The 16,424-nt window shown below is 44.2% G+C and overlaps 1 protein-coding gene and 1 long non-coding RNA gene across 3 annotated transcripts in view; both read right to left on the bottom strand.

Moving 5' to 3' along the window:
- The window catches only part of KCNQ3 (potassium voltage-gated channel subfamily Q member 3), a 204,881-nt gene extending 188,829 nt beyond the window's left edge, over positions 1–16,052 (bottom strand). The window contains exon 1 of one of the 2 annotated variants that reach the window (XM_017818331.1): positions 15,718–16,052. In XM_017818331.1, coding sequence (XP_017673820.1) covers positions 15,718–16,049 — 332 coding nt within the window. In that variant the 5' untranslated portion in view covers positions 16,050–16,052. The remainder of the gene's footprint in view (positions 1–15,717) is intronic. The other variant, XM_017818332.1, reaches the window with a different exon arrangement.
- Positions 760–10,224, bottom strand: LOC108498967. Its single transcript, XR_001875361.1, has 4 exons — positions 10,182–10,224; positions 6,869–6,958; positions 5,335–5,494; positions 760–911 (listed from the first exon to the last, which is right to left on the bottom strand). It is a non-coding gene; the product is annotated as an uncharacterized LOC108498967 (long non-coding RNA).
- Positions 16,053–16,424: the final 372 nt, after the last annotated feature.

Below are 16,424 nucleotides of genomic sequence, written 5' to 3'. Positions count from 1 at the left end.
CCTCTTCTTTTTTTTTTTTTTTTTTTTTAACCAAGTGGGTTGAAAACCATTCTTTTTTCCCTCTGGACAAGGTAGACATCAGACAGGTCCATCTGTTCTCCTTGCAGGATCAGTGGCAAAGAGACTGCGTGGACACCTAAAAATTACATCCCACTCTTCAACAGAGCTGACAGCTAAAGGAATGACCATATTGCAATTGCTTTTTTAAATAGCTCAAGAGATACAGCTAGGTATTTATGTTCTGAATAGGATAACATTGTGTTGGGCCCTTTCCAGAAAAAAAACCAAACAAAACCAAAACACTACATTCTGGCAAATATTATTTCACTATTTATGTAAGGACTACATTGACCAGAGAAACAGCAACAATTTCTGGCCCCAGTTCTGCAAAGCTATGCTACATGAGCTTTACCTTCTGCATGCACAGAAGGGATGTCCCTGAGGGACATCAGCACAGGTCACCACAAGGTGAGAGTAAGAGGCACCACAACAAGATTTAGGTACAAGACTGAATCAGAATTCAGCACTGCAGAAATTTGGTGATCTTGGTTCATGTTTTGAGAAAGGTGTTCCAGACTTTAGACTGTATGAGATTTTCGTATTCGGGGCAGTCATCTTCGGGCCAAAAAGGACAGCTCTGTTCTACCCTCCTGCCCGAGTACTTTGTGAAGTTATTATCCCCACAAGGCCTTCAACAATGTGATTAGGATAAGATTCATCTCACAAAGTTAGTGTTTGTAATGTAGGTGTCTATATGTAAGCCATGTACTGAATCTCCCATTACAGTCAAGTGATACCTATTTATTTGGTATCATCACTGGTAATCAGGATGTGATATATCCCTGTCGTCATTTATTTCAGGATGAGTTGAACATCAGCAATGCTCCTGCAGCAGTGGTTTATACCAGCATCTGAGGAGATTGAAATGACACATTTAGATATTTACAGGGAAGACATAACTACATTTAGTCTTAAGAATTCCAGCCCAATCACTATAACTGCTACTGCTTCTGTTATGTTACATTATGATGTTAACAATACAGTTAAGATATAAGTAAATATCTTTTTCCTGAGTTACTTCATTTCTCATTTACTTATCTTATTGTTGCTAAATTAGAAAAAAAAATATTCCTAGTTATAACTTTAAGTCTTGCCTAATCATCAGCCAAGAATATGCAGAATTATTGATTTAGCCCATATTTTGCAGCAAAGCTATAGCCTACAGCTGTCTTCTAAAAAATTCTCCAAGTTTGGTTTAAAAATGACAAGTGGAAAATTGATAATTTCTTGTGCAAATTCTTCCAGCAGATATCTGTTCCCCTATTAGCCTAAATTTATCTTGCATCATCTTCCAACCGTGTTATATCATCATTTATGCAATCAAAAAGCCCTCTAGTATAACAGAAACTCCCCGTCTTCGTAGACTGGAACAAACATTGATGGAGAACTCAGATTAAGGCTTATAAACACATTATCTACTTCAAGTTGCTGGGAAATTAACTCATGGTAGAATAAGTGAAAACAAGCACTGCCAATGAAGACAGATTTCCATCTGCTCAAAATCTCTTTTCTTCACTCATCCTAATGATGTTTTCTTTAGAGTTACTGTTTCCAGAAAACTGTAAGATATTATTCTGTAACAGAAGAGCTTCCCTATGGTGTCCAACAAAATGTTGTTTCAAAGGTGATTATGTCCTGCTTTGGTCTCTGGGAGCAATGTTCTTTCTCATCCCATTTACTGGAGAATGTGGTGATTCAGGAATTCAACCCTGCCTATACACTCAATTGCTAGAGAAAGTTGCTGTTCATTTATTGTCACACCAAGAGCTCCCATCTTTAATTTCTTGGTTATCAACACTGATTGCAAATGGATCTGCAAACTAGGACACTGTTATCACCTTGACTCTGGGAGCAACACCTCAAGCTGGGTATGTAGTAACATGCAGATCATGGATTAGCCTGTATATCATGCTCCTAAATCACTTCCTCCTACCACTGAGACCAGGAACAGATATTAGTTCAGTTTGTTCCCTTTCTGAGAAGAGAGATGGGTGTCCACCTCCACTTCATGTTCCCTCTTTCTCGAGAGAACAGCTGAGTCACCACAAGAAAGCTGTTACCTACACAGGTCATCAATAAATCAGTCCTTCCCTAACACCACCGTCACCCCTGGAGCAAAGAGTGATCAGGAGCCGTGACTCAGAAGTGTGTGGGTCTGAATTAAAACAACTCTTCTCCTACAAGGATGCTGTTTATGTAGGGACTCTCACTTTGGGCTGTGGTCAAAGTCACAGGCTGGCCCAGCGGAAGCACCTTAGCACCAAATGCCATATTTAACATCAGGGAGCTGTGAAAGCAAAAGAGAAACACTAATGAAACACAAGGTGATTCAGAGATAATTCCTGCACCTAAACTACCTTTCACCATATGGATAAAGTAATTCTCGTTGAGTCCCTACTCTGAGGGAATTTGAGACACAGTTTTAATCCTGACATGGGTGAACTCAATGTTAAAATCCAATAAGTTAAATAAAAAAAGTGTAAAAAAGACCAAAAGGTAAATACAACTATATCTGAGTAGGAGACAATTTGTCATGTCGGCTCTGTCAACCTGATACCAGCACTTAGGTCCACAGATTTTAAGTCGAACTGAACTCTGTTGTCATAGTCAAAGTAGGAGAGGCTGAGGAAAGGCACAGAGAAGAGCTGGATGATTCAGTGATGGGTGCTGTTTTTCAGTAACCAGGCTATGAATGCCACCAAGGGAAGGAGAGAATATGGGATTGAGTGAGGGACAAGGAGAAAGAGATTGGAAAGTACAAAGGAGTTGTAGAGTTGAGACTGAATTATTCTTCTGAATAATGAAAATTTGGTGGAAATGTCAAATTACAGTTTAAAAAAAAAAAAAAAAGAGAAGTCATTGGGAAAGGTTTCCTATTCTCCGTTACCTGTACTGATTACACCGAAGGTTATTCCTAGCATCCCCCAGGGCCAGTGCTGCAAACATAGGCAGTGTTGGTGTTAATTAGCCTAGCGGCACACAACTCTCTTCATAGTTAAAAATCTGGAGCATTTTTTTCCTCCACAGTGGGCTGACCTGCCCAGCATCTCTGTCCAGATGTTACATCTCACTTCTGTCCATGCATACTCAGGATTGAATGGAGTGGGGCGGGAAGAAGACTCCTGGCCTAGAAGTCTACCTGTTATAAGAAATGCATTAAACAACATATCTGTGAAGAGCAACCAAATTTATCACTCCTCACAATATAAAGTAGTTCAGCTCTTGGAGATGCACAAAACTCAACTGGATACAGACTGAAGCAACCTGATTTGACTGTGAAGTTAACCCTGCTCTGGGGACTGGACTGGAGGCCTCTAAAACCCTACAAACTAAAAGGTTTTATGGTTGTAATTGTCAACTCCCTCCTACAACTCCAAGATCAGACACAACCTTCACCAAGAAATGGGCAGAAAGACAGTACTTCACTTGCTTAACTGCCCCAGCTTATCTGCACTGGATTTGTTAACCAAATAACTGGATTTAGGAGGTAGGAAAAATCCTCTTTCATCTTTGAAGAGCAGAGAGGGAAGGAAGTGTTTATATAAACCAGCTCCCAACATGATGAACACCATGGTGTGAATACTGGCAGCTCTGGGACAGAGTGGTGTTCACTTGTTTTCTTGCCAGGGGATCTCCATCTCTCCTATTTATCCCATTCCTTAAGCTGGCTTACCTTACTGAGAGGACAAGTCTGTTGTAGAAGGGAAGTACCTTGCCAGAGGTGCAGGACCTTGACCTTGGCCTCTGGTACGAGCAGAGAGTATTAGTAAAAAATGAAAAGATTTTGTAGTAAGTCCAGAACAAGTTTGTGGTGCAGCAGCCAAATCCAATTGTTCTTCTGACTGTAATAGATTTACTCTACATTTGCACTGACATGACTAAAAGAGGTTGCTGGCTCAGTATTTCTGCAAAAACAAGCAAAACGCAAACTAGCAGCTGTAAAAGGAACACACCACCACCCAAAAACACTTCTTTATGTCAGGGCATTTGCATGCATCCAGATTTTGTACAGTTCTCCGATGATTTCAGTATTAGGTTCAATTATGCTGGTTTTCTGATTCAGCTGGTGTATGAAAGTGAGCATGCCCTTGAAAATACTGAGTGGTGCCTACATATCTGCAAAGTCTCCAACTTTACAGAGAAAACTGTAGCACTTAAAAAACACTCTGAGCTTATGAATGACCCTCACAATCACCCTCATTCACAACAGGCCATTCAAATTGACCTTTTACACTTGTTACAAGCTTCAAAAGGGCAATGTCCAAACCACTCACAAAGTGTTTTCTGGGCCCTAAAAGACACCTGCTAGAAAGCAGTGTTGTCTTTGATTTGGTGAGGCAATTTTGAGAGACAGAGTCAACAATGTAAATGGACAGAAATGCAGGAATAGGAGGAAGCTGGCCTGTTGCTGGCAAACTCCCACCACAGTTAACACCTGTGCCCAGGTAAATCCTGAATGGCCACAAGAAGATGGAGGGAAAACAGAGTCAATCCGAGGTTTGGATCTGAAGCTCAGTACAAAAGGTAGTTATGTCTGGATTTGAGTGTGACCTCAAGATCAACTGCAACTGATCATAAACTAAGAGCAAATTTATGGGAGGGCTCAGGGAGATGAAGCCCATGGCAAAACAAAGAACAAAGGGAAAGTGGAAAGGTAAGCTCAAGACTCCCAACTAGAGAAAGATATTAAAGCTACTGAAATCATATGTTCTTTGGCATCATGTCAGGGATGACCGTAGGCTTGTCATGGCCTGGGATAATAAGTAGCCACATATGTAAAACTCTTGAGGAAAGGGAATTAGAACTGAGCCTAATATTAATAAAAGCCTATGCAATAATATGAGTCATATTCCTCTTGCCTTTAAAGGTTTGACTTTTCTGTGTGATTGTGGCTTTTACTACAGACATTTACCAGAGATCAAGTCACCTCAGCTCCTGCTATAGACCACGGAGAGTTGCTCAGTAGAGCTGAAGGTGTAATTTATCTCCATGTAAAGCAGACCCCCACATCTGGTTGGATGAATTGCACCAAAAAAATCCATTGACTGTATTGACTAGATCTCCACTGACTATAAAGAGAAGTTAAATACCTACTGAACATGTGTAAATTCAGCTGTCTCAATGTGGCTTTGATCCTTGCCTCTCAGGTCAGGCAAAAAGTTTCCCATTCCCCAGGTGTTTTCAGTGCAAATACCCAAATTTAAGTTAGTCACATGAGGTCTCCTTTGTAGTCAGCAGAAAGTTTCAGGCACTGCAAGAGGTGATTAAACTCACCTAGTTTAGAACTGTCTTTAGAATGAGATTAATTGCACTCTAGAAAGTTCCATTTCCTGTTTTTCTTTATCATCTATAAAAGGATTCCAGACAGCTTCCTCAGATAATGGGATAGATGGATGGATCTCATTGTGACTGTGGAGAGACTGATGCTGGAGCCCTGAGGAAAAGCAGGGAAATGCAGTTCGTTTAAGTAATTTAACACTGAAAAAAGCAGTGTATTTGACAATGTACTATGTGATAGCACCATGCTCTGAGAGCAGGAACTGCCTCTGTCAGCCCACCTCTGCACCCAGAACCTGACAAGGTAATCTACAATAATGAGTGAGACAAACTCAGGAGAAATACCCAAATATCAGCAGCAACACAACTAATAATATCTTCTTCTATGTTTTACACAAGTAAGAAGCTTGATAATGAACGATCAGTGGGCTCTTCCTCCTGGATTTGTACCACAAAAATGTATTCTTTTGTTAATATGCCAAGATGTGGGGGTGAAGTGTTTGAACCTCCACGGGAGTTTGATCAGCACAAGGAATGTTGAAACAGAAAAGGCAAAAGCCATGGTGAAGTCCCATGAACAGGAAGAAGAAAAGATATAGAAAATAAAATGTGTTACTGGGCACACACATAGGGTGAAACCTGTATTATTTCAGTGGGTTAGGGTTTCTTGGGTCTTTATCAAAGTGAAGGGTCTTATTCCACGGGTCATGGTTTTAAACTAAAAGAGTGTCCATTTATATTACGTATAAGGAAGAATTTTTTTACAATGAGGGTGATAAAACACTGGCATAGGTTGTCCAGAGAGGTGGTGGATGCCTCATCCCTGGAAACATTCAAGGTCAGGTTGGATGAGGCTCTGAGCAACCTGCTCGAGTTGAAGGTGTCCCTGCCCACGGCAGGGGGGTTGGATTAGATGACCTTTAAAGGTGCCTTCCATCCCAAATTATTTTAAGATTCTATCCCAAAAAAGTGGCTTTTTGCATAGACCCAGGAGGATATTCCCAAATTGGTAAGATCTCATATATAAGAATTACGTCTTTTCTAGTAACCCAAAGATGCTCAGCCCTGCTCTCTGTCCATGAGACCAGCTGGCATGACCAATGTCCATATCATTGACCTCACCTGCCTCCAAAGCAGGGAGCCCCACTCAGACTCCTACTGGGAGTGGTCCCAGGTCTGTGGTAACACTTGATCTGTGCTCAGTCACTCAGAACAAAACCATGGGACAGGTCATCCAGCAGTGTTATCAGTCAGTGTGTGTCACTGCTTGGGAACATCCCTGGTATGGCTCTGCCAATTAGTCTAGACAGTTAATGCCTACTCTAGGCATGAGGAAAGCTGCTGTCATAGCTGCAGAGCAAGGCTGGTCCTGAGCTGTGGCCCTGTGCATCTGGTGGCACGGTGCAGACGGTGCCTGAGGTGTGATCAGGGAGCCTCAGCCAGCTGTGTGCATTGAAATTCTTCCAGCACGTCTCACAAGAGCAGCAGTGTTAGCAAAGGTAGAAGAGCAAATTCCAGTTCGTGTAATTACCTTCCTAAATTAATTCCCCTGCAGTTTCAATCAGCTGCTCTTGACATTCCCTCCTCAGGGTGTAATCCCTCCTCATAAACGCTCTGAGCCCTGCATGGGGAGGCATGAGGGGAGCAAAGATAAGCAGAGCTGATGCTGCACTGCTGAGAGCTGGTGGGCAGCTCCCCACAGGGCGCTTTGGGGATTTCACTATCAGTCCCTCAGCAGCTGTACTTGCTTCTCCTCCATCCCCACTGAAAGCAGAAAATTTTAGACTGAATTTACAGTCAGTGGGGAATTCCCTGTAAAGAGTCTTCTGGTTTAGTATTAATATCTCTGTCGTTCACCTAAAGTTAGATACAACCCAAATCTAATGGCTTCTATAAAATGTAGAAGAACTAGGACCTGGATGGATTAGGACATTTAAGCTTTCAGCATTGCTTTAGCTCTGCTTTAGAGGTGGATGGTACGAGGAACAATGAATTATTTTGTTGTACGAGGTACACACCATGTCAAAAACATGAAATATCTGAGATAAGAAGACAACAATTAAATGCACATCACAGAACTAAATAGATAAACAAGACTCAGGTTTGAACAAAAAGAAATGCGGAACTATTTGCAGTTTTGACACAGGTGCAGTATCTCATAAAGTCTTTGTTTTAGTATTAATTCAGATGACCATGAGAAACACCATGACATTAAAAATTGGGTTCAGAGATATGAATAAAGTCCTAAAAAATGATATCGCATTAACAGGGGGGGGAGTTTTTATTTAGTGAAATGCTGAATGGAGTTTCTTAGTTCTGGCCTTATTAAATGCTTCCTTAACAATCTGGAAAAAGAACTAAATTGAATGTTAGCAAAAAATTATAAGGTACTAATATAGAAGGTGACCAAGACACTAGTGAGGACAGAACAAAGTAAATATAAAAAGCACCTGAGATTAAAACACAGCACTGGAGGGTCAACATGACAATCACAAATTAACACAAGTTGGCAAAGTAATGCAAAACACATTCATACAGCTCCCAGCCACAGCTCTAAAAACTGGGGGGACAAGCAAGATGTAAGTATCCACAACTTAAAACAAAGTGTGTGGACTCAAAGTAAAAGACAAGAGCCAACCCAGAGGATGAGGAGTCCTGCACTGCTGCTGGCATACAATGGATCTGAACTGCTCCACCACCATGGACCAGTATTCAAGAAAAAGTAAATTGGGAAAGACTTTGGCAAGATTAATGCACGTAGGAGAAAGGAGTGAGAGCACAGGGCATCTCAAGAGACTCTGCAGGCTTCTCATGCCAGGGTCGCAGCATCTCTCCAACTGAGATTTAGCAGCGTTAGATATATTAAACCTTCACCTCGGCATGGTTTGCACCACTAAGGAGGACAAGGTGTTATCCTGGTGACTACAATTAGAGGTGGCTGTTAAGCTCTGGAAGGGATGAAGACCTGTGATGGATCCTGTAGAGAAGTGGAGCTTAGAAGGATCTCACCAGGCCTGAACAGAACAGCGAGCTGGTTGTGCAGAGGAAGATGATGATATCCAGTGCTGCTTTCCACCAAATCTCAGTCACACTGTTCTGCTTTGAATTACCTCAGTGCCACCTTGGATAGGTTCCTCCTGACATCACTTGCTCCAAGTCAAACAGACTTTTAAGTAGTTTGCTCACTTAAGGCTGGGGAAGGCAATTTACGGATTTCCAGCCTGGAAGTTCTCCCAAAGTGCCTTTTTCCAAAGTAGGTTACCATGAATCCAAATATCCCAGGGCGTGTCCCTCTCTTCACAGAAAACACTAAGTTTCCCAGCTACCATCCTGAGACAGAAGGCAGCATACACTTAACAGCTCTTGCAGACCACATTCCCTGCAAAGCTATTAATATTTAAGTTATTCTATTTAATACAGTATCTGCCAGAAGCAATAGCAGATGCAATGTCTCCATGGCTCCATTCCTTCTGTAAAGTTCCATGCACAAGAAAAGAGTATGGCACTATTAAATACAAGAATCGAATATAGCATTATTAAATACAAGAATAAACATTATAATTTATTTATACCATGCAAGGCTGATCATGGTAGTACCCAGCCACTCAGCTACCTGGCTATGTCTAAGGTCAACAATCTATTATGTTTTTAAAAAGATATAAATGATCTCAACACTCACTTGACTGATTTTGATTAGAAAGTTCATTACAGCTGTTAAATTAGATACAAATTATTCTAGTTCAGACCTTGTCCTTGAACATTGCACATGCATCTCAATGCTACAAAGGACTTTCTGATGACCAAGAGATACAGAATCGTGTTCAACATACATGCACAGGTTTGTATGCTGGGTAACCTATAATTAAAGAGGATTTAATCAAGTGATATTTGAAGACAGGGAGTCCCAAAAAAGAACAGAAATGTGCAGGGTGAGTAGCTTCTGAGGTGACCTTCAGGAGAAGTAGGAATTGCTGGGGCACCTTCATGTTCACTTGCATACATTCGAGCACACTTTGACATATGACTGGTGTTATATAAATGTATTAGTTTTCTAATACAGCTGTTAATAGTCTTTAGTTACTATTTTTCCCATTAAATTTGTTTTGAGTGTTTCTACATTTTACAGCAAAATGAGCAAAATGGGTGTGGAAAGTTTCTCCCTGTTCATTTTTTGTACCATTTTCCTAATCTCCCTCTCAGGTTAAAACAATAAGTAAAACCCAGGTGCCCTCTCCACCCAGCAGCTGTTCCAGAGGAGCCCAGGCCCTGCTGTGTCCTGTCATGATCTAATGTTTGCTGCAAGGAACAAACCGAGGCACATGAGGAAACTGAGATGAACAAAGTGGTGCTTCCAACCACAGTCCAGGCTGGAGATACTGCAGTCAGTCTAGTCCTGGCCTTAACTGCTGGCAGTATCTCCAGAACTGCAGGGGTGGCACTGAGATGGTGCTGCTTCTCACACCAAGTTCATAAAAGAGAAGAAAAACTTGCTTTGCTGGCTGCTGGAGGGGCTTTGCTGTATCACTGCTCAACAAATGGATGAAATTTGGGACTGTTCAGTTTTACAGACATTACACCAGGGACTATGACTTCTTTTTGAGAAGCTATTATTCCTAGGCTGAGCTGACAGCACTGAAAGACCAGCTGCTGAGTGTTTGCTGACACTGGCAGTCCTGATGCTCTCCCACATGTCAAGCCCTCCCTCATGCATTGCTGACCACAGTGGATCTTGACACCCGTCCAGACAAGGCTGCATTGCATAGTTTGAGCTGGGGACTGGACTTGCCAGAAGGGTGCTGAGGGACCTGCATCCTCAGGGGTTTGGGGGACACTGAGGCACACACCTGTGCAACATGGAATCGTGTGCCTGCAGCTCCCACGAGCCCATTGAGCAGGCACGAGCAGCACCAAGACTCAAGTTACCAGCATAGTCATGGCAACGTGGAATGAGCAGGCAAACCAACTCAACTTCTGCAGGTACCACCACAGAATGGGTCTTGCTGTCAGCACCAATGCCCAAGCACAGAGATATGAAGCTGTAGATGAAAACACACCTATTCTCACCAAAGGTCTGTAATTTCAGAGGTAGTTTGGATGCCTAAACAAGTGTTGGGCACCTGCGAGCTGCTGAAGTGACTCCAAAGCTATGGCTGGGAATCACAAGCCACTCACGTTACCCAGACAGTGGCTTCCCCAGGCTCTGATGCCCCTTCTCATTCCTCCCAGCAAACCCCTGGTGACCACAGCCTGTCATGTTGGCTGATCCCAGTGACTGAGGCACAGTCCCATCTCCTTAAACCACACACAAACACAGGGCAGCTCTGCAAGTCTGGAGCTGCAACAGCAGAGGTGTGTGGTAAGGTCTCCAATGACTAAGACTTCATTATTTTTTACAAAGTATACTGCAGAATATTTATCTGTGCATTATGATGAATTAGCATAAATAATTAAAACAGAACTCAAATTGGCAAACACATAAGCAAAGGGCACTCACTAATGGACCAGGCTCGCTCTGCTGCTCCAGGGACTCACTTAGATACAAGTCCTTGCCAAACAGGCCAAGGAAGGATTCCTATTTGTCTTTCTTTTTGTTCTAAACCTGTTCCCATCTCACCCCAAATGTCACACACAGGCTGGAGGTGGTTGAGCACGTCTTAAAGAGCATCTCCCAAAGGGGGAAGAAGAAAATAATGGAAAGCCCCCAAACCTTCAACCTGTTCCCCAAGTCCCATGACACTCTTCTCTGCAAACAACACACCTACGATCAGTCATGCAGGAGGTGCTCGCTGGTGCTTCCCAGAAATGCTGATGATTTGATGGGTCGCATGACTCTGCCTCCTCTTTTTATTCCAGGTATTAAGCACTACTGAAAGAAGATTACATGGCAAATAGAGAAGGGTTCTCTCTTGTTCCCCATGGTTTCCCCCTCTCATCAGCAGGTACACATGGTGATCTACACCAGCAGAGTGCAGCTGATATTGCACACTTTCCCAAAAAGAAAAATCTAATCCCAAACCTTTTCCTGGTCTTATTTTTCTGTGAAAGTAAAGGCTGCAGTTGTCTCAGAAGATGGTATGAAAACAAGAATATATCCTAGATACCTCTCCTTCAGCCTCTATTTTCTTTGTCAGATTGAAAATTTTCCACAAATTGCAATTCCAAACTTGATCTGTATTATGTTATCTTTCTGGACTCTGTTCATTATCCAACAAATACTTCGTGCTTACAATTAAAAATAAACTGGAAAAATCAAAATCTTACTTATTTTCAATTCTTCATTCTATTCATGAATGCTTCAGTGCATAAATAAAGCATTTGGATGGTTTGTGGAGGTGGACAGGTCTTGAGTCTGTCTCCCTGTCCAAAGTACACATCCCACGAGGCACAACCGCATGGGTTTCCTACAATATATTGTGCTGCCTAACACAAAGGGAAATACAGTACTACATGGGAACATCAGTTATTCCTACAGTGACAGGAGCTCAGGAAAGAGCAGGGATAGATTGTAGCCTGACCTGCAACCCCCAAGAGACATGTCCAAATTAAATACCTCAAAGGTTAAAAGAGATTTATTTTTTTTATTTTATTTCATTTTATCGAAAACGTTCAGGAGAAGTTTAGCCTTACAGAGGTGAAATTCTTCTTAGGAAAAACAAATTCCTCTTACCGACTATGCCACTAAGACATTGCCATATTGCCAAGAAGTCCATCAACCCTGGTGTCCCAGCAAAGCGGAACTTCATGGGTGATACACAAATCTCCTGTCCGGAAGAGCTGCCAGAGAATAAATGTTTTCAGATAGGAAAGGAAACAGAGTCAGCTTCTTTAGGGAACGACTCCCCAAGGATAGGCTTGAACAAACTCACTTTTGCAGAACAAGAAAGAAGGAAGAATTACGAAGAAAGTATCTCATGCTACTTTCTGTAAATCACTGCCAGTGAAAGCTGAATGTTAAATTTGCCATCAGGAACCTTTCCCTTTCTCCCCTGCATCTTTATCCCTAGGGCTTGGTAGGGCCTGATCACGTTCATGCGTTCTCCTTGAATTATGTCAATAGACTGAATCATTACAGTAGATCTAACACTACCTGAACTGAAGCAAGAGTTTACAACAGGCACTGCTCAAGTCTTATTTATGTGCACATTATAAGAGTGAGGGGGCCTCTGGTGGTCTAGTGGTTAGGGTGCAGGACTCTCACCGCTGCGACCCGGGTTCGATTCCCAGCCCCCCGGGCAGATGGAGCTCGTCAGCCTTGTAAGGTCATCCATCTAAGAGAAGGTCACTCTAAACAAACCTACGTCCTGGGGACCTCACTGCCACTGTCCAAGCTTGCTTGGCCCCGGCAGATGAACCTCAGGATTAAAGGGTGGGCTCAGTTCAGCGCACGCTGTGTCTCACCTAAAAAATCCACTGCGCAGGCTCGAAGGGTTAATGACCTTTCCCAAATCTTCGCTCGCGAAGACTGGCCATTAATTAATTATAAGAGTGAGATACACAGGGGATCATGACCCCTTTGCAGCCATATGTGCATCGCTCTATGATTTAACAAGATCCCATCTGTACCACCCTTTTAAAAGTTCTAGCACCCAAAGCTTTTACAAAGACCTTGGCAAAGCCCCTTCCTGAGCCCCATACAACATCCTTGGCATGTCCTGAAGGTTGCAACCCTCTTCCATCAGCAGCTTCCCAAACCCTCCACAGCACTGGAGTCCTTTGTATAATTTTTTCATTAAATATCTCTGAATGCTTGGATCTATAAGGAATTAATCACATCCATCCATGCTGCAATCCCTTTTGGCTCTCAGCTGTTTATTGTCTGGTTATTTGTATATGAGAGCAACCATCTTACTGGTAGTTTTGAGTGCATGGCATTTATTGCAAAGTTACTCAGAAGATGAGACAAAGTGTAACATGCCACTAAGATAAGAAAAATGGGACTTTTACTAAAGAGTAACACAGGATCAAATTTGTCTATTTTATGGAAAGATAGGCAATCTCTTGCCTTCCCAAGGAAAAGTGTAAACTGTTTTAGTGTGAAAAGTATCACTGGGGGACTGCTGGGATGGCACTACACATTGTCACAGCAGCACCTCCAACACGAGAGGGACTCCTTTAGAGAAGGAAAAAAGGTTAAAAGACAATTCATTTGAAAGCAAGAACAAAGACTTTGGATACCAACTTAGATGCTGTTTCCCACGGCACTTCTGCTCTCGAGCAGGTCTTCATTCTTCAGTGGCAGGAACAAGCTCTGAAGTCTGTCAGCAAGATCTCAGCACACTCTGCCATCACTCTCACCAGATTCCTTTTTGTAGGGTTTGATCCTACATTGAGGTGAGACTGCACAACTTCAACTGAGTTCAGAAGGAGCTGAGACTGAACAGAAACCCAGTGGGGCCAACTTGGACTGCTGAGCCCCCTGGGGTGTCCTGGGAAGAGACAGGGTGTTTGTGCTCAGCTGACAGACTTCTGTGTTTTACTTCCTTTAAGGATAAGGACTTCTAAAAGTGTTTTGTTTCATTTTCATTAATATTAAACTTGGCATCAATGATTTTAACAAAGCTGTTATTGACTTCTGTGAGAGCAGGTCAGACTCAAATTTCAGTTTTGCAGGACTGAGTAGTCACCAAAGGGAAGTTGACCACACAGTGTCAGGTCCACTCCTAAGAAGGACTGAACAATCCAAATATCCTGATTTTTTTCCTGTTCTGTGAATCATATTGCATAAGGATCTTAAGATCAACCACACATGTGGAGAGCTACCTAAAATAAACGTTGCAACTTGGAAATTCTTATACCGCTGCAAATAAACGTGAATCTCTCAGCTCACCTGAGCCTCTCCACACATATCCACTGTCCTATTGCCTATATCCAGACACAAGCCTGGGCACAGATTTGACCCAGCTGCCACAGAGGAATGCCAACTGCTCACAGTGCTCTGCCATGTGCCAAATCCTCACTGATGCAGTGTGTGTGGGGGTTGACTAAGGCAGGATGAAAGGGGTGCCCCTCCGTCCAGACATGGCTCCCCCCAGCAAGAAGCAGCATTATGCAATACTGAGCACGACTAAACAGCAAGCTCTGGACCAAAGAGCCTTCCCAGCATAACACACTCCAAGTGCTGTCGCTCCCTGCCTGCCAGCACGAGTTTTCCTGTGGCAAAAAGGAGCAAAAGAACTGAAAAAGTGTCACAGCACCCAGTATCCACATATTCATAGAAATTAATCTGGAAAATAGGACCTGTGTCCCAAGATGTACTTTATAAATAAACACCGAAAAGGGGGGAGCAGCAATGAGTGAGTGGCACGCAGCAGCACACCGGTAGTGAACATTTCATTTTAATTCTTGTCCAGGGCTAAATCCTTGCCAACATCATGAAAAATTTGCCTGAAGGTAAAAATCACAGCCCTACACTCAAGGTGTTTATTTGCAGGTGCAAAGACTATGCCAATGATTAGGACTTCCCAAGATCCAGCTCTAGGCTACAGCCCGTGCAGCCTAGAGAGCTCTGTTTGTCTTTGCCAAGTAAACCAGTTTCAGAAATCACTGCTTAAATCCTCTGTCACATAGAGCTGTGCACACCTAACAGCATCAAAGAAAAACAGTACCACCGTGATCACTGATAATCCATTGGGTTTTCAAACACATTCACAACATTAAACCTCACATTTATTTTAATAGGACTCTACCAACTCCATTCTATGCTGTACACAGAATTATTTTTTCCTATGAAAACTTAAAGGTACAGAATTTTTAGGAGTGCAAACCATTCGCCATTCACTTGACTTGTGAATGTCACAAAACGAGTTTGTTTCCTCTCAGTTCACTTGTGGTCAGTGTAACTTTCTACCTGACAGCGCTGCAACGCTCAGGTTTCATGCACTGCGAGGTGATGCTTATCGGACCAAAACCCGATGGTTTTCATTTGACACTTTCAACTATCGAAGGCGTCGGTTCGCTCGGGGTTTGTAACAGTGAGTTGAACCACACGCGGTGCTCTGGGCTGAGCTGAACTGGCCGCGTTCCCCTGAAGCACTTCGAGCCTTAAAACCGCTCAGAGCTTGGTCTTTCTGGCATCCCTTTTCCAGCATCTCAGACATAGAGGCTCGGGAATGCCACTCCAAGGCAACGTGGGGGTACGGACAAGACAGGGACTCAGACTTAAAAGCAGCTGCTCTTTTTGGAAAACCCGACGACAGAAAAGAAAGAAATAAAGCCGCTCAGCAGCACACCTCGTATCAGACCCTTGCTCCCACACACACCCGGCGCCGGAGCGAGCCCCTGGAGCGCCTTACGCAGAGAATGATAAAGCAAAACGGTGTCCCCGGGCGCATCCCCCCGGGGCAGCCCCCGGCATCCCCCCGGGGAGCACCGCGTACTCACACGAAGGCGTGATAGAGCAGCGCCCAGCCGCGGGGTCGTTCCAGGGCGTCGTAGATCAAAGTTTGGATGCGGCGGTACCTGGCGTGGTTCCGCTTCACCGGGCGGCTCAGGGGGGTCTTCGCCAGCAGCCCCAGCCCCGGCGGGCTCCGCTTGCCGCCCTCCTCCTTCCCGCCGCCCTCCAGCAGCAGTGTCCCGTCCCGGTCGCCGCCGGCGCCCAGGGCCAGCGAGCCCTGCTCGGGGTCGCCGCCGCTCGCCGCTCGCCGCCCCGCCGCCGCCGCCGCCCCGCCGGCCGCGCTACCGCCCGCGGCGCCGCGCCGAGCCTTCAGCCCCATGGTCGGGCCCCGGAGGCGAGCTGCGGATCGGCGGCGGCGGCGGCAGCCCCGGGAGCCCCAGGGCCATGATCCGAGCTCCCCGCCCCTCCCCCCAGAACGATTTCTCTGTGTATTTATATATATATATTCATCTATGTATGTATGTATATATATATATATGGGGGGGGGTAAGCGGCAGTGGGCTGGGGGAGTCGGTCACATTCCCGTCAGGTCATTCCCGCCGGCGGGCAGCGGGCAGGCAGGCGCTCGGCGCGCACCTGGGGCCGGCGGGAGGGAGGGGAATCATCGCGGAGTTTATTTACCAGCCTGATGCCCGAGCCCCTTCCTCCCCCACCCCACCCCCCCGCGCCTTCCCTTCCTCCTCCTCCTCCTCCC

Source organism: Lepidothrix coronata, unplaced genomic scaffold (assembly GCF_001604755.1).
Source record: "Lepidothrix coronata isolate B3197 unplaced genomic scaffold, Lepidothrix_coronata-1.0 Scaffold67, whole genome shotgun sequence".
NCBI lineage: Eukaryota > Metazoa > Chordata > Aves > Passeriformes > Pipridae > Lepidothrix > Lepidothrix coronata.
Note: the sequence above shows the minus strand (reverse complement) of the source record. Positions and strands in the feature narration are given on the sequence as shown.